The sequence below is a fragment of the Eutrigla gurnardus genome, assembly GCF_963514095.1.
Source record: "Eutrigla gurnardus genome assembly, chromosome: 3".
In the NCBI taxonomy this organism is placed as follows: domain Eukaryota; kingdom Metazoa; phylum Chordata; class Actinopteri; order Perciformes; family Triglidae; genus Eutrigla; species Eutrigla gurnardus.
In genome coordinates, this window is record NC_139917.1 from 27,335,858 (window position 1) to 27,355,047 (window position 19,190).

General features: G+C 43.3%; 1 protein-coding gene across 1 annotated transcript in view; it reads left to right on the forward strand.

Moving 5' to 3' along the window:
• mtnr1aa (melatonin receptor 1A a) overlaps nucleotides 1–16,738 on the forward strand; it is a 33,926-nt gene extending 17,188 nt beyond the window's left edge. The window contains exon 2 of the mRNA XM_084005956.1: nucleotides 15,146–16,738. Within this exon, the coding sequence (XP_083862082.1) occupies nucleotides 15,146–16,014 (869 nt within the window). The 3' untranslated portion in view covers nucleotides 16,015–16,738. The remainder of the gene's footprint in view (nucleotides 1–15,145) is intronic.
• Nucleotides 16,739–19,190: the final 2,452 nt, after the last annotated feature.

The following is a 19,190-nucleotide window of genomic DNA, read 5'->3' on the forward strand; positions in this document are numbered from 1 at the left end:
AAAAGTCGGATTTTGAGCAGAATAAAAGTTGTCACCTGCAGACTACGCAGGGCAACGGTTGCTGTAACCTCTGTAATCATGAGGAATGTTTCACAATGAGCTCCTCAGCTGACTGTTAGCAGCGTAACAAGCTGTACAGACAACAGTGATGTATTATCAGTATAACAGATTCAAAAAAGTTATTGTAATTGTGTTGCCAGTTGTCCTGCAGACATGAAGCAACATTAGCATTCATTCGGAGGCTTGTCTGTGTCGACCTGATAGATGTAAATCTATGATTGACTCTTCTTTAAGCTCCGTTTTGTTCTCCACCAACTATATCCAGCTCTTTATCCCCTAAATGTTCTTCTATGTTTGACTAACGGGTTCAAATTCTCGGTGAATCTGTCACTATGATGACACCTTTTTCAAACATATGTGCAACACGCTGAAGGCATGAAAATCACCATCGCACATCATCCCCTCCATAAGTACGTATGTGGAAACATGGCCGCCGTCCAAGCCGGCCGACAGATGGCTTGAAGGTGGTGGTGAAAACACTGAATTCATGGTTTCATATATCAAGCTGCAAGTATTTCACCCAAAACAGGATTCTAAAATTGTACAGCAGCTGTCCGGGAAAAGTGGAACAAACACACACACACACACACCATCAGCTGTGCAGCATGATAAGCTCTGAACTTTCACCGTGTACGAGACCGCTGTAAACTACATTAGGTAGAAATATTAACTATCGCAGAGTCTCAGGATGTGTTTAAATCACATTTTATGGTGATATATTGTATTTCATTACTCCACAAAATATATGGTGATATACATTTAAGCCATACTTCCCTATTATGTGGCCAAGTTGTCTGTCAAAATGCTTATTTTGTTTAAAACCTTAAGAGAAAAAAAAGTAACTTGTTTGTTTCACTTTAACATGCAATATAAAAGTTGGCTTTTGAAAAAATTGAAAGTCATTCTGCAGGTACTGGAGGTTTTGTTTCTATGTTTGTGAGCACTACAGTAAAAGACATGTATTTAGATAAAAGCTTTTTTAAAATGTGCAGATCAGTGTATATGCACAATTAACATTAACGGTATTTCCAACAGTCAGGACTTTACTGTAGCTCAGCTCGGGTTTGCATTGTACAATAACCTCAATAACCTTGAGGCATGACGAGTGTGCTCATTTCATAATGAGTGGCAGTAACTCCTCATTAAATACTTGCTTTCCAGGGACCTAAATGACATGAATGGGATCAATCCAATCTTCTGACAGGATCAAGCTGCTTGGTAATTGCAAATGGGAATCCAAGCCACCCTGTAATTGGTTGCTGCGAGTGCGCATGTATCGTGTGTGTGTGTGTGTGTGTGTGTGTGTGTGTGTGTGTGTGTGTGTGTGTGAGAAAGTACTTGTGTCTGTTTGTGACTTTGAGAGTGAGTGGTTGAAGGAGGTTATATGTATCAATGTTAAGGTTAAGGTTACTTTATCGTCTCATGGGAGAAAATTGTCTTGGCTGCATCAAGTCCAGACGTCACAATAAAACACATGAAATACTCCATCACTACTCGATAAATTCAAGGCATGTACTTTTTTTTTCTGGGGACCCACCTTTTTCATGACAAATCATTGCAACCCGATCCATAATAATTCATATGGAAGTGAAATTAGCAAATTATTGCAGAAAATGAACGTTCAACAATTTTTGCCGCTATTGTTGTATCGCTAACTGCTGTGGTACCTGCTGTGGTAACTGATGTGGTAACTGCTGTGGTAACTGCTGTGGTAGCTGCTGTGGTAACTGTGGTAACTGCTGTGGTAACTGTTGTGGTACCTAGTGTGGTAACCGCTGTGGTAACTGCTGTGGTAACTGCTGTGGTAACTGCTGTGGTACCTGCTATGGTAGCTGTTGTGGTACCTGCTGTGGAAACTGTGGTACCTGCTGTGGTACCTGCTGTGGTAACTGTGGTACCTGCTGTGGTACCTGCTGTGGTAACTGTGGTACCTGCTGTGGAAACCACTGTGGCAACTGCTGTGGTAACTGTGGTACCTGCTGTGGTACCTGCTGTGGTAACTGTTGTGGTACCTGCTGTGGTAACTGCTGTGGTACCTGCTGTGGTAACTGTGGTACCTGCTGTGGTAACTGCTGTGGTACCTGCTGTGGTAACTGTGGTACCTGCTGTGGTAACTGCTGTGGTACCTGCTGTGGTAACTGTTGTGGTACCTGCTGTGGTAACTGCTGTGGTACCTGCTGTGGTAACTGTGGTACCTGCTGTGGTAACTGCTGTGGTACCTGCTGTGGTAACTGTGGTACCTGCTGTGGTAACTGCTGTGGTACCTGCTGTGGTAACTGTGGTACCTGCTGTGGTAACTGCTGTGGTACCTGCTGTGGTAACTGTGGTTCCTGCTGTGGTAACTGTGGTTCCTGCTGTGGTAACTGCTGTCGTCAGTATGCTGTATCGTTCCTTCATATTTGTTCCAGAACCACACCCAGCTGTCCCAACGCAGCCCCGATATGTATGCAACAATAAAGAAAGCTTTGTGTGGGATTCTAGCCCTCCTCTAAGAAACAGGGATTGTTGTAACCGGACGCCCTGTAGCGATCCAGCTCTCCAACACTGAGGGATACTTGTTGTAACTGCAAGGTGAGCCTGCCAGCTAGAGCTCACTACCAGCCCACTATCTCCCCTATGGCCATGTACAGCTCTATCTATCACGACCCTCTCCAAGGATTTCATGACATTAGAAGTTAAAGCTACTCTCCAATGATCATTATTTTCCTGAGGACAAGACATTTCTTTGGGACTGGACCTATAGTGGATATATATATAAATTTGGCAGCAGCACTTTCCATATGTGCCGGCCAAACAGCCAACTACTCATTCAAGTCCAGCCAACTACTTTATTATATTAATGAATTTTTTATTCTCATAAAATAATTTTGATTGATTGTGTGTGTGTGTGTGTGTGTGTGTGTGTGTGTGTTTGCTGAGTAGAGTAGTGACTTGTCATCAATGTTTGATTACTTTATCATATTATTTTTTCATTCTCATAAAATAGTTTTGATTGATTGTGTGTGTGAGTGTGTGTGTGTTTGTGTGTGTGTGTGTGTGTGTGTGTGTGTGTGTGTGTCAGTAGTGACTTTTCTTCAATGTTTGACAAATTAAATTAAAGCAAAACAGTGACTGTTGTATGAAATGCACAGACAGGACATCCTAAGGAAGGTGTCAAAAAATGATTAAAAATATAAATAATAATCTTATGATTATTGATTTAAATAGTTCTATAAGTCATGAATAGGCTGCTTATACACACTAATAGTTATTTACAGACTGCAGGCCAAAAAGCACAGAAACCACATCCTCCATTACAATAATAACATGCTTACTATCCAGAAGGCAAATTCATTTAAATATGCAATAATCAATGTATATGATGGATTATTGGTATTAGAATGTATATAAGGCCAACAAATGTGTGCTTTTATGGTAAATGTCTCTCCTGAGGGCCTTGGACATTATTTCAAAAGTTTCAGAAGATTTTACTGCATCCCTTTGTATTGGGTTAAAATGTGTCATTACAAATAGATAGAAAAGGATTGAAAATGGGCTACCGAGCCACCTGGTCCACCTACATTTCCCTGGATTTAAAAACTGGAATGAATGAGTCATTGAATAGCCCCTATTGAAAGCCGCAAGGCTTTTTGTTGTCATCCACTAACCTGCTGGACTTTCACACAGCTACACGGAGCATAATCGGATGTTTCACCGCCCCTCCGTCTGCAGACAGGCCCTCCGTTCATGCATACAGTAGCCCTCTGTCTCCGGAGCTGGATGTGCATATGATTGCATAACCCGGCCTGACTTTCTGTTGTCTTTCTCGCCAATTCCACTTTTGTCTTTGGGAAATGAAGCAATACCTGGAAACGAAGACGTGGACGAGGTTTGCGGGGTTTTGTGTTTCGTTTATTTTTTCCCGGTTGAGTTGAAAACAATCGTGGTGGCGAGTGGGGAAATCATAAACGCCGAGCATTTGTGGTGTGTCGCTGTATGAAGTGTGGATTAAATTGTCATAGGGGTTTTGTTTGGAGGTGAAGCACAATCAGTGGTGGTGGGGAGTGTGTGTGTGGGGAGATACAGATGGAGAATTAAGTAGTGGTCACTGTAATACCAGAATCAAAGCGACCCCTGTGTGTCCTGGTTGATTTTTTTAAGTCTGTCTCCTCCTATCTGGGTCAAGCCATCAGACCCCCACCGCGCTCTGCATCGGCCAGCCTTTCACCGGCTACTCTGTACCACTCAGACTGGAATCACCTGTGGAATACTGAGGCAGCACGGAGGGCCAGGAACCTGTTTGCAGCAGATCATTTCTGTATTGTGCTTCCATTTTGTTCTTTTTTCATGTTTTGAATCCGAGCCAAGCTCAACAAACAGTACAAACACTGTTAAATGTGGTCATTGTGTGGAAATAATGTAATTAACATGGAGACATTTTGTCTCAAAGCCTGAAGGATTTACTGTAGCATGGTAAGAATAACAATACCGTTTCGGTTTTTTTTTAATGACCCCGTCACATTGGGTCATCCCATATTCATTATATCGGGCAAATTTCATGCAATTCTGTTCAATTTCAACCACTTAACACACGTAATCCTAAACTACATGTTATAATTGGAAACGTTGATTGATCGTCCAGAGTTCCCGTTGAACACCATGTAAAAGAAAAATGTGTTAAACAATTAACATTGAACTTTTAAATTTTGACCAATAACCATTTTTTGTTGGCCCATCATTTTGGTCCAGACTGAAACATCACAGGGCATTCATGGTCTCCAGAGGATGATTCCTAATGACTTGGTGATCCCCCGAATTTTCCTTTAGCTCCACCAGCAGCTCAAAAGTTTTCACTTCTCCTGTAAAATATCTGAACATGTATTTGTCGGATTGGCAGAACATTTGGCACAGACATTCATGGTCCCCTGATGTTGAATCCTTTGGGCTCGTGGCACACTTACTTTGTGGTTTGGAGTGTAAAATTGGATGGACGGACCTATTGAGATCTGTTTCCCCCTCGGGACGCTCTGACTCTTCATCTCCAGCCGCCATCAGTTCAAAATGCCAGTTCGTCCAACAAAAACCAACAATGTTGTCATCAGCCTCAGATGAATGAGTTTATATTGCTTATCAGCAGATGCTCAACAAAGGGGGTGAACATGCTTATACAAGATTCACATCAAAATCAATGTTTTCTCTACCATTCCTTTGGAGGGACCAAATTAAATGTTTTATTTACCTAATTTCAAATAACGCCCCAAAACGTTAAGGATTAAACTTGGTAAAGTTAAGTCATGATTTCATTCACTCTTCATCTGAAAATGTGATTCTTCTGGAAATGTTTGCCGTGTAAAATCTAATTCTGTAAATCAAAAGCATAGGTTAGGGTTAGAAAACTTTTTCAATATATATATATATATATATATATAATATTACCCCCAAAAACAACTTAAACAATGAATGGATTCATTGATTAAAAATTCCCAAACCTTTTGATTGTGTGACAGATTAATTCCAAGCTCTCGGCCACATTGTACACCAACAAAAAGGAATGACCTGCCGCAGGAGGACTGTAAAATCCCCAAATCTCCCTGAAGTGATGGTCTGATTTCACCTTTTTAAAGGGTATCAGAAAGCACGTAGAACAAGTACGCCCAACCTGTCGGTCTCACCAGAGTGATGACCATCGTTTCGGTGCCATATATTTGATATGTTGTGGATTACAGCTCTGAAAGCAGTACAATAACAGATTTAATAACCAAAGTAATACATCACGGTGGCTGCCAGAGATTAATCTGCAACAGCAGTCTCACGTAAACGGAGGAGGGGGAACGTGACGCACGTCAGAAGAGCCACGTCATTCACATGTCCTCGGTATGAGAAGTCCCTCTGGAGAGCGGCGTCAGGAAATAAGCTGCACCTGCCACAGGAAAGACCGTCCGATGGGGGAGTCAGCAGGAATACCTTTATTCAAACTCCAGTTTGGGCGGGTCTGCAGGCATCGTCCTACTTTATGCCCTCCGTGATCTTGGATGGCAAAATAAAAAAGACCATGCTACATTGCATCCAGATGTATTTTAGTATTTCTCTGCTTGATAGCAGATGCTGGAGCTGAACTGGGGGAGCAGCTGCACTAATGTAAATGTTAGCAGCACCAGCAGCTACAAGAGCTGTGGCCACATGGTTCCCCCGACCCCCAGCTCCCCGGGGGGATCCGAGTACAGTATCCTCCATCCACCTGATGGAAGATAAATGTTTGCACATATGAGATGATTGTTCTGGTGTTTAACACAAATCCAGATTTGAGTCGAGTTCATATTCACACCCGGTCCGACAAAACAGGTACATTTTTGACATCCTGTTTTGGCACTCGTGACACACGATGAGCGCGTTATCAGATTGACAACATGACGTTGGGCAACTTGTCTCTGGGGTTTTCTGCGGAAGACGTGACTGGACCTGTCAGGTCAGGCCACCAGCCGACATCCAGTGTGACACCACCCGTGGTGTTTTGTCATCTCTGCTCCCCGGCCGGAGAGAGTAAGTCTGCTGGACAGGTGTGTTCACAACACATGATGCTCAAACTTTCCTTGTAGAGCCGTGGTTGGAAGAAAGATGCAGGGTGGTGTAGCGGGCAGCACTGTCCCTCACAGCCAGAGGGTCCCGGGTTCGATTCCCAGGTTCGATTCCCGGGCTCCTTCTGTGTGGATGTTCTCCCCGTGTGAGTGTGGGTTCTCTTCGGCTTCCTCCCACAGTCCAAAGACCTGTCTGTCTCTACATGTCAGCCCTGTGATAGACCGGTTACCTGTCTGTCTCTACATGTCTTCCTGATTGAAGACTTCGTTAGGTTGTTTCTTTTTCACAGGTACAGCGACGAGGGCCCAGCATCGCAGATCGGAAATGTTGAAATCTCACTGCGGTTGCTTCCCAGAGCTAAACACCCACAGGACATCAACACACTGCCAATTAGATGAGCTCCTTAATCTTCCCTTAAATAAAGCAAAGACAAAATACTAGAAATCTGATGTATGGAGCTGTTAGTTGAGCTGCACCAAATGTATTTTTTTGTTGTTGCATGTTTCAAATGAAGCTTTGAATGTCTATCGTGACATTTTATGATGTTATCACCCTTAAAAAAAAAAGAGTAGTTATTATAATAAGAGATGCTGTTGGATAGCTGCTAGCAGGGCTGTGGGAAGTGAGTTTTGGTTGGGGGTGCTGTAGTGGGGGGTAGTTTGCCAGAAATCCATAAAAATAGGCTTTATTTGAAATGGTACAAAATTGATTGTATTTTATTGAAACGCCTTTGTAACAGGACAGCATACTAGCATTGCATGGCACACAGCACAGGGATACATCACTGTCAAAAAAAAGGCGACAAAACGCAAAACGCACACAAATTGACACTAACGCAAACAAAGTAACCGTTTGCTAAGGTAACAAATGTTGCTGTACAGCCTTGCACCGAAATTGAGGTTTAATGTAACATTATATTAGTGCATAATAGACAGGGGGACGGAGAGTTTTTATTCATTTTTTTAATATTTATTTTTTGATCGCGAGTGGTATGACACATAAATACGCGTGCTTTCCAGCACCCCCACTTCCCACGGCTATGGCTGCTAGTCGGAACTGTTAATGAAGGTGCATGCTTCACTCCACAGCTGCCAGCAGCAGGAGAGGAAACAGTTTGACAGCATTGAAAACACAAATAATACACCATGTGAATTTTGAAAAAAAAACAAACATTTTAAATAACTTTTGGACGTTACAAAGCTTTGAAGGTATTGGAACTATTTGGATCCTAAGAGAAAATCCTACGGAAACAAATCGTATTAGGGATGTACTAAGTGGATTTCAAAGAGCTGATCAACACCCTTTTTTACCTGATCAATATCTGATCCTTCATTTTACATCACAGATTTACTCTCGGTATTGTATTTCTGCTCATTATGAGTCCCTTGGCATTGTGCTGACATTGTGCGGCGCATGGTTTTGTACCACAGACAGGACAGACAGACAGACAGCAGTGGTGAGCCACAACAAAAGGCTCAAGGTATCAACGGAGTGGTCGAGCATCAATCTGGCTTCTGTGTGAACTTCTTTGGTTCCGTGTGAAAGTATTCATGAAGACATAGTCACACAAATTAATCATAAAAAAAACACCCCCGGCGTCTTAAGTTCTTTCTTAGCAACAGAAAAATCCCCTACTGTTTCAAATGTGCGCAGGGCAAAGAGAGTCTGCTAACATGTGGGTAGCTCCCCAGGAAAACCTTTCTTCCTCCGCTAGAAGAAAACACACAAAGTGCATTCTTTAGTGAGAAAAAAATGTCCTTTCCTAAACATTTTCTTAACTGGCGCCGTTTGTCTTTGGAATTAAACGTGATGCTGACATTTAAAGAATCTCCTGGCGACTTGGCAGCTTCGTGAAAACGGTTGCAGTTGCTTGATGCAGAGCTATAATCACGCCGGCGGCTCATAATGTGGCTCTCCACTCTGCTTGTTTGTGATTGGTGCTTCCACGAGGAGAGAGAGAGAGAGAGAGAGGGCGCTTGAGGTCAGTTTGTAAATCCCTTTCTCTCCTTTGCCACACTGAAGTCGGAATAAACCACTTTCACCTAAATCCATGTTAAAAGTGCTTCCCCTTTTCACTTTCCTCCTCACAGTGACAAAGGAGGCTGTTGACAGATTTTTGTCTTCCAGCCTGCATGTTTTCATTAATAATGCACCGTGTGTTTTGTACTCTTGAAATAGCTTCTGCAAGAGAAGTGAGGAGATTAAAGCCGCCCAAAGTCTCATCATCCACGCCTGTCACTGCTTCATTCATAAACCCAATATCCGCAAATCCAATAGTGACCCGGGGACATAATCGCTCAGCTTCTTCATGGGACCACCTCTCTCTCTGCCTCGTTCTCTTTGGATAATTATTAATGCAGTTCAAGTAAAGTCCCCCCAATCACAGTTGTTTTGTGTGCGTTTTGTGACGTTTCTGTGAACGCCCCCGGGAGCTGCCATCATAATCCATTTTTCTCCTTCTCCCCTGTCACAGTCGTATTTCTGTGTGAATTCCACAAGACCTCGCTAAATGCCCCCCGAACACTCCGTCACAGACAAAACACATAACATCCTCTCATTCATCAAGGACTCATCTTTATTCAGGACTTTCACAACTGTTGGCACAGTTGCTGAATCGCTGAATCATGTATGAGCAGTCTGCAACTTGGTAATGATGGAAGTAATGTTGCGAGAAGGATTCCTGCGAAAGGAAAGAAAAGGTGAATCGCTGGGGGGCTCAGTGTTCAACATCTCTGTGTGACAGTACAAAGATCACGATGCCGAAGACGAGGAACGCGTGTCCGAGTGCATCTTTGTGTTCAAAACAAGTAAAAATATTCCAACAAAGCAGAATCTACTAATATAGTGAAGGGTTGGTGATGCATCTTTACTCTCTTCCTGGAGTCGTACCATTTAACCTGCTGTGTCAATCACAGTGGTGTGTCATGGAGATGGATCAAGATGCTAATATGTAACATCAGATAAGTTCCCTATTGAAGTTGGAACATTGTCTCAGGACGTCGTGCATTAACCGGAATTAGAGCCGGACCGATATATCGGCGGGCCGATATTAGGCATTTTCCAAACTATCGGTATCGGCATTTATAATGGCCGATAAATTAATATTTTACGGACGAAACACCCTTATAGAACTTAACAGAATTTGTCTCCAGTCTTGTTCGAAGTTATATTTAATATATATACTAAGTCTTTTAATACTGGTCACTTTGTGTTTGGTTGTTGTTGTTGTTATTGTGTTTTTGTTCAAAGGACTTTAAGTTTTATATCTTAAGTTTGTATTTTTATACATTTTATTTATCAGAACTTTAATATATTTTGATATTCCTCTGAAAAAGTTTATTTTTAAACTGCATTATAATATTTTAGTGAAGACTCATAAATAACTAAAGTTAGGGACATCTGTTAATGTTTTGTTACGCGTTAACAAAAATAATACAAAAAAAATATCGTCCGATATATCGGAATATCGGATTTTTTAATCAACAAACATTTGTATTGGTATCGGCCTTCAAAATCCTTTATCGGTCGGGCTCTAACCGGAATAATAACATGTTATACATTTTTACGTACATTGAAACATGTTTTTATATTATTTTGCCATTTTATTAATGTTTGTAAAGCTTTAGACACAACTAGAGGAAGTCTTACCCATTTTTAAGCGAAATATAGATACCTCGCATTGTGCTGCCTCTAGTGGTTGGAACTGGCCATCATGCCCACAACGCCTAGTGTTAATATACGTTGGTACATTTAAAGGTGAGGAAAAGGTCTTATAGCACAGTTTGCATCCCGTCTTTGTGCCGCCACCAAAATAGAATCATTTGGGATTGAAATCCAGGATATGAGATATGCATTTGGCTCGACATGTAGCGTCATTATAATTGCAATTTACATATGCCCGACACATTGAAATGCATTCATATTCCTGGGGTGTTTTTTTGCACATTAACATACATTAAAATGAGCATTCTGCAGTGCAGTGTGTTCTGCCAAGGGCGGCATACTAAAAGGGCCTTATGTGCTTCATCTGCACATTCACACTGACCTCAGTGGCTTCCCCTGGAAACGAATGCAGTTGGACTTTTACTCCGTGGGTAATGAAATGCCCAGTTCATTAGTGCAGGCGGGACATAAGGGCACATTAGTGGATGGCTGCTCCACTTGCCGCCAACCTTCTGTACGTTATCTCACATGGAGCCTCCAGACCAACTGGTGGAAATCTGATATTCAGCTGAACACCAACACTCTCCCTTCTGTTGTATATTATCAGAACGACTTAAAGAACGAGGCGTTGACACCAAGCATTCATCAGTTGTGACCGTTGGACGTCTTGAAAGAATATTTCTTCCTGAAGACACAAATAAATGTTGAGTTGGGTCGATGGTGAGGTTGAACTATACGTTTAGTATAAGTGATTTGAATTCACATTTGTGTACAACTTTGGAAGGAAAAAGAAAATACGTAGACAACACATTCTGTACGTATTATTCTACATAAGAAGGTGGAATGTTTAAACATCCTGTTTTTAATGCAATAGTGTTTAGACTTGAATCCTATTGGAATCTGGCCAAATGTCTAACAATGTGAGTATCATATATATGTAAACTGTATGTATAGGAACTAAGCAACTGTGTTAAAGTGTTGAGATTTCAAGTATACCATAAATGGGCATTTCTGTGTGAAAACATCTAATAAGAGTTACACAAGGCTGCCATATTCTGTATTTCTTACCACACTGAGCAACTGAGCCATCGGAGCCTCGATCAGAAAGGCCACAAAGCATCCGAGCTCTACTGACAGAGCTGCGGATTTTGGGAAGCCCCTGGTGATGGTGACAGTTTGTGTTCCAGCAGGAGAAATATGCAGCGGATGACTGTTTGTGGGACTTAATTTGGGTTTAATTCACAATTATAGGGAATCACCTTATAATTTGTCAGATTGTGTGGTGGAAGTCCAGGAGCAATTATGTTGCAATGAGTCAAGCTTATTTGATTGGGACATGTGAACCTAGAGGGAGTAGCCTGTGTGTCTGATTTTTCTGTTTTTAAAAAGGCTAAAATTGTGACTGGAGAGCAGTCAGGAGGCAGAGCTTCAAGGATAAAAGTAGTCAGTAAATGGGGTAGAAACAGAAGGGTTTAAGACTTCACTTCCTCTAAGCTCCGTATCGAATCACTGCAATGGCTCCGGGACGAGGACTTGACAGTCCTGGTGTGACCCAGCAGAGACAGGTCTTAAATCCCTTTTTGAAAATCTGTGGAGAAGACCTCAGTACAGCTGCTCACAGCCGCGGAGTGACTGTGGTCTAATTCAAATGCTCCAGGCGGAAACGGACTGGGAGGTGATATTACTACCATAATTAACTATTAACTTGACTTGGGTGGTTACATTTAATTTGAATGGGATGCCTACATTTCATTGTCCAAATTACCTGAAATATATATTTTTATGTATTTTTTTTGACACCCTAGAAGTAATCACCATATTCCTTTTTCGAGATTGTGCTTCAACCCTATAAATTGTGAGAAAAAAATGTTGCGCTGGCTGGATGCTATCCAAATGTGCTGTACTCTATATCTTTTCAGCTTGTCAGTGTCAGGATTCATGCCAGCTACAGTGGAGGAGGTAAAAAATGCCCGGACTTGTATATATATATATATATATGTATGTATATATATATATATATATATATATATTACTTAAATAGCAAAAGGGACACAGAAGCAGGCCGAATCTCTCCTCGAGCCAAATGAAAAACTCAGAGTGACGCGTCAATCACAGGCCTAGTCACAGTGACAGAGAGAGTGAGGGTGAGAGTCCAACAGTGAAAAGAGCCGGCCGCCCTTCGGCCTTTCACCACATGACCTTGTCAAGGTCAAGGCTGTTAATACTGAGTGGCTGGGTTTAGAGTCGTGCACTGGGATGTTGGAGGGCCGAGGGAGCACAAGGGAGATCTTTAAAGACGACTCTTTGCACGTAATGTCAGCACCTTCTTTTAACATGGAAAACTCAGCCAGCCCTCATTTCTGCACACACACACATTTATGTTTTTGTCACTTAGGAGGACCTCGGACTTCCTGACTAATTCCTGGGACACCTAGTCTGAGCTTAACGATAACTACATACCCAACCCGAAGCTTTACCTGGAACCAAGCCGTTCAGCTGTTTGCCCAAAACATGGGAGTTGAGTCCCCGTAATGTCCATGTGACACCATGGTCCCCACAAGTCACTTACACATTTCCCCTGTTTTATATCGACAGATGATAATTGGTAACATGGTGAGAAATGACAAATGATGACCTGGCTGCAGTTTTCTTTGGCTCGGTGGAGCGTTCCGGAATATTTAGCTCATTGTTTAGCTTCTGTGGTCTTCCACTTGCTTTGCCAGTCACAGCATGGCAGCTGCTTCAGTAAGAATAGCAGTGTGTTGCCTGCCCAGCAGACAAATGAAGCAACATGCTGCCAAAACCATAATGGAACTGTTAAAGTGTCGGTTATATCTCATTCACAGTGGTGGAGGCCAAATCCGAGCTAAAAGGAGATTGTATGTCGGAGTGATCAGATGATCAGATGGATGAAGTCACAACTCCAAATGAGTGTTATTGTTGCTATGTGGCAATTTGTTGCTCACACACGTTAGCCACAACAACTTTACAAGCTGGGAAAAAACTGCTTCAACAATGACAATTAAAAACTAAAAAAAAAGTGTGAATATATCAGAATTGGCTTATTATTAAGATTTATTTTTTAGTATAGTAGTTTTGTGTTTCAGGCTACCAGGTAGAGTGGCCATGAAGTTGAGTTTCAGTCAACGAGGTTTTATGTTTTGTGCTTTATTACCAGACACACATTGATCTACATGCATACGTGCATTGAGCACACGGTATGTTGAGTCTTAGAAAAAGCGTTGTCCTTGCTCCCAAGGTCTCCACAAAGATAGAAAATACACACACTCAACGCCTACGTACAGTAAAGCTCTCTTGCAGCCGTGGGGATCTCGTGTCAACAGCAGGTGCACCTCATTCTCTCCAGAGGGCGGCTGAATGACAGCTATAAAAAGAACAAAACTTTATTAATAGTCACATGTGATCCCCGGCAGCAGAATGGCTGGTATGTTCACTGGGAGATAACCGGCTAGATGGGCATCGGGGCCTCTAATGCTCAGGTGAGACTGACGGATCCGCCTGCAGGTCGGGAGTGTGTCTGATGCCGACAGACCAAATGTCAGCGCGGGAACCAAATTGCCTTTTTTGCGCGGCGCCGATCGCAGAGATATATACGACGCGCTCGGCTCCTATCTGGCGTGCAGTAAATGCGCCTTGTCATCTGTGACAGGGTGTTGTCACACAGGCAACTGCATGTGGACTTGTCATTAGGGCCTCGTAATGTGGTGCTCGCCACTATGCGACACATCCCGCTAATGTATAAGTGACAGCTGTGAAAATGCTGCGTGGATAGACGTCAGGATGCTCCGGCGTTCCTCATGACAGACCACTCAACGGTAAATAATGCTCAAACACAGAGGTTTGCATAATTGAGGGAAAAAAGGAGAAGTGTGTGCTTGCGTAGGCAAAGTGAAGCTGAGTGTAAAATGATATTTGCTCTTTGGTCTTTCCTTTCAAGTGTGCGTCGTGTCTTTGGTTTGAAACAGGCGGAGGATCACAGCCCGATGTCTGTAAACTCTCCGTGTGCAACAGTGTGTTCTCCAACAAGTCGAATTCCCCCGTCCGGTGCCCTACACTGGTGTGCCCTTGATTAGCCGCCGGCTTGCACTCCATGTCCTTGCAGACAATTAGAAATATCCATTATTTAGTGACAGGGACCCCCTCCCCTCCCTTTCATTAATCCCCAACACAATTGGATGCATTTTGAAGTCCACGTGGCAAATCGTTAGAGGGAAAGCAAATGTTTGAATGCAATCACACATACATAAACAACACGCCTTCCCTCTCAAGATCTGGCCTCGAGGCGCTTCCCTCGCGGCTTATGTAACCAAGGCAGCAACCAAAAGAAAGCGGATCTTTGTAAAGGATTGTGCTTGTAGTTTTTGCATGTTTTCAGCATATTTACAAGTGACATACAAATTACTTTTACTTTGAAATCTTTGCTTTGAAGAGCCTTGAACTTTACAACGTCACATGGAGCATCTTCAGTGATAATGCAATTATCGCTCCACTTCATTGCCCAAATTAGGATTTCCTGTCCCATCAGAAAACCTGTGGGTGATATGATATGCATTACAATGCCCTCTATAACATTTCTCCTCTACTTGTTTTGTGTTGTTGCTTTCTCCATAGGGAAACAAATGGCTGCCAGAAAGAGGGGGGAGGGGTGGATAATCAAATATGCTAAAACAAGCTAAACAGTCTTTTCTCAGGCAGATAATCCAAACTGAGTTTCTGAGTGGATGAATTGGCATCCTCACGGTACAATCACTCACGCTCTCTTTGTCTCGTTCGTCTGGATGACCAATCTGCTTCTGCTTGTCAGTGACTCATGTGTCCTCCCCTTGTCTCTCCCGTGTGTCTGCAGGGAACATCTTTGTGGTGAGCCTGGCGGTGGCGGACCTCGTGGTGGCCATCTACCCGTACCCTCTGGTCCTCACCTCCATCTTCCACAATGGCTGGAACCTGGGCTACGTCCACTGCCAGATCAGCGGCTTCCTCATGGGCGTCAGCGTCATCGGCTCCATCTTCAACATCACCGGCATCGCCATCAACCGCTACTGCTACATCTGCCACAGCCTCAAGTACGACCGGCTGTACAGTGACAAGAACTCCGTGTGCTATGTGATGCTGATCTGGGCGCTGACCGTGGTGGCCATCGTGCCCAACCTGTTCGTGGGCTCACTGCAGTACGACCCGCGGGTCTACTCGTGCACCTTCGAGCAGTCGGCCAGCTCGGCGTACACCATCGCCGTGGTGTTCTTCCACTTCATTTTGCCCATCATGATTGTCACGTACTGCTACCTGCGCATTTGGATACTGGTCATACAGGTGAGGAGGCGGGTGAAGCCAGACAACCGGCCCAAGCTCACGCCACACGACGTGAGGAACTTTGTCACCATGTTCGTGGTGTTCGTGCTCTTCGCCGTCTGCTGGGCGCCGCTCAACTTCATCGGCCTGGCGGTGGCGATCCGGCCTGAGGTGGTGGTCCCCCTCATCCCCGAGTGGTTATTCGTGGCCAGCTACTTCATGGCCTACTTTAACAGCTGCCTTAACGCCATCGTGTACGGCGTGCTGAACCAGAACTTCCGGCGCGAGTACAAGCGCATCGTGGTGTCGGTGTGCACGGCACGCATCTTCCTCCAGGACAGCTCCAACGACGCGGTGGAGCGGCTCAAGAGCAAGCCGTCGCCGCTCATGACCAACAATAACCAGGTCAAGGTGGACTCTGTCTGATCCACCAATCAGAGAAACACGAAACAGACGTGGAAGGTATACTGTGACTGAGAGTAAAACACAAAAAAAGAGTAAAAAAAAAAGGTGAGAAAATACCAAATATGAATATGAAACAGCTTCTAAAGTGGGGAAGTGTCCACAGACTGTCATATGGTGCTACCCGACCTCTGAACTATCACAGGAAAAAAAGAGGGGTGCATATTATCTTCGTCTTTTATCAAGCACTCTCGTTTTGACTCTGCAGTACCCGTAGTACAGTAAATATATGATGTCTGTTTTGTTTTCATGTTTACGGTGATGATATAAATGTATCATGCATTAAACAAGTATTTATTTTGTATGAACTGTCATGTAGATATATACGGTAAGATATATCAGGTTCCGGTTAAATGAAAACACTTTAACAGGCCAATAAAAATAAAAAATAAAAAAAATCCACAATAACTTGGTTGAAACTATAACCAGACTTTTATAAATAAAGTTAAACAATTTAAATAACCTCATTTGTGACACTGTAACACTAATTGAGTGCAAGCAATGTGAGTTGCTGCTGTGTTATTATACCCTGCAATACATTAAGTGGAATATATATTTTCATCTCTCTGTCTCTCTCTCTCTCTCTTGCTCTCTCTCTCTCACCCTGTGAGCTCATTATACTGTATGCATGGATATGCAGGAATTGTTCAAATGCAAAATAAAATCGGATATATATTGATGGACAATCTGCTTTAGTCCCGTGTCCAATTAACTCCTGAATGTGAGTTTATTTAAATTCTTTAAATGCATTCGGTATTCCTGATTCATAACTTTGCACGGTCCAACGGTTCTCATAAAGGTGTACTTCCCAAAGCAATGGCTGGTATGGGATCAGTTCTCAATCAGTTGAGGTATTAGAATCGGTATCAGGCTGAAAAAAGGGTATTGGAATATAAAATCCAGTATGATAAGGCCTAATTTCAGGCATTCCCCCCTGTGTCACACAGGTGTCTTGTTTGTGTGGCAGTTCAACACTGAAGCGAGCAGCTGAAGGACACTGCGCTGCATGCAGGCCAGGACTGTATAGCAGTATTTGTACATCACTGTTTGCTTGCGTGTTGCATCGCGTGCATGGGCAACCCCGCTAGTGGAACACAGACAAAGGCATCATGTCTCACAGAGGAGAACGGCTCAACTATGCATTTGAAAATCCACTTGGCTTACATAACGGCCGCTGACCATTCATCCTCAAAGAGAAAGCTGAAAGAGCCGGCTCCCGGCAGACTCCCTGCCCCCCTTCTGTTTAATCCCGAGAGCTGTGTGTGGCAGGGGAAGGACTGAATGGGTTTGCGGATGAGCAAATGTAAAAATCCCTGGGATTTACGCTGCCCCTCAAACAGAGTTTATACTGTAATCTGGGCCCAAAGATGTTTTATAGCCCGGGATGTACAACAATAAAGCAGAGAGAAGTCAGGTGTTGGTGTGAGCGATGGCGCTGATTTAGGCCTGTCTTACACAACCTATTCAATGCCAAGAAAAGGAAATGGAACGTGGCCGTAACTGTGTCAAGGCCGTGGATCAAAGCTCTAGCACATCCTTCAGAGAGCAGAACACAACAAGACACTGGCTTCAGGGAAGCTCTGCAATCTGAGACTCTGACAGGAGGGATCTCAATGTTCTCCGATAATGTTCAGACACTGAACACATCTTTGCAATATTTATTCACTCGACGTACAACGGAGTAATGTCATTGGTGTTGTTAGCTCGTATAAAAACTGGTGAACTAAATGGTCAAAACATACGCTCTGCATCAGCTATTCTCAACCACGGGCCCGGGAGCCTGGTGGGCTGCTTATTTTTATCTCTAGAAGTGCTCAAGTATTCACATAAATAAAAAATGATTGATGAATTTCAATGACCGGCCACGGCGCCATTCACGTCATTTCATCAGGTATTAGTGTGACTCACTCTCTGTGGGCGTACGTCCACCGCTGGCCGTCTATTTCAGCCGGCGCTTCCTCCCTGCTATCTGCAATCCAACATGGCGGACCGAGGCAACTGCTGCCCCAAAGGTCACTTTGTGATCACGCTGACCTCAGCATGTTTGGCTAAACTGCCATATTTACAGAAATATCTATTCATGTCCACTGTCCATGTAGCTTTAAACTGTAAAAATCAATTCAATTTCGCAAGGGAATCATTGCTTGCTGGGTTTTGCTCCCCCAAGACGATTGTGATTGGTTTAAAGGAATACAAACAAGCCAGAGTATATTTTCTCTCCTATACCAGAATGTGCAGACCTTTCTTTCTGCTGACACAGCGCTGTGGAGATCTGACGATGCAGGACAAGAGATAAACACGTTTAACGTTAGCTAGCTAGCTTCATTCTCATCTCACTCTCCACATTAGAATTTGGAACATAGAGTTGTCAAAGAAAACAGTCGATGCCATGGAAATGTTTCAACATCTTCACTTCTTAACAAGCCAAATGTAATCGTCTTGAAATGGTCTTCGTCAAGCACAAGCACATGATCAAAGATGTACTTAGGTCACCTGAGAAAGGTCCTTGGTTGGAGGTTGTTCTTTTCACAGTTTTCTTTTTCCAACCAACCCCTAATACAAAAGAGTTTTCCTCTTATTTTTATCGCTGGCATCTCAGTGATGTCTGTAAAAATGAAAAATGAAAAGCTGATATCATCTGGAAGGTGCCACTGTGTCTGTTTTGGCTCCGAGTCCCAATCAAAGATGTCTAAGATTGTGGATAAGGCAGCTCTGTGCTTCCAGAGTTCCGGTGGACTCTGAGACAGAGTCCACCGAGGATTCGGCCTGGACCCCCTGAAAGCTCCCAGAACTGCTGAAGCCGGTTCAGGAAAACACTGCACTCCATAGTTGGAGGACGACAACGGAGAGGACATCACAATGATCTCACCGCTGGTAGAGGGACATAGAACGACATGAGGAAAGCGTTGAAAAGAGGTGACCAGCAGCCTGGTGCTATGAGACCAGACAAAAATCAAATATCTCTGAGCATTTTCAAAGCACACCAATCCTCCACTTCTGTGCTAAATGACAGGAGTTTTTCCAGAATATCCAGCAGCATGACAATGAGCCACTTGCCCGAAGTGAATCTTCTTTTCAAGAAGGAAATGACAGGAAACCATTTCCACTTCTTTTTACTGCTCGACAGTATATTTTTATTT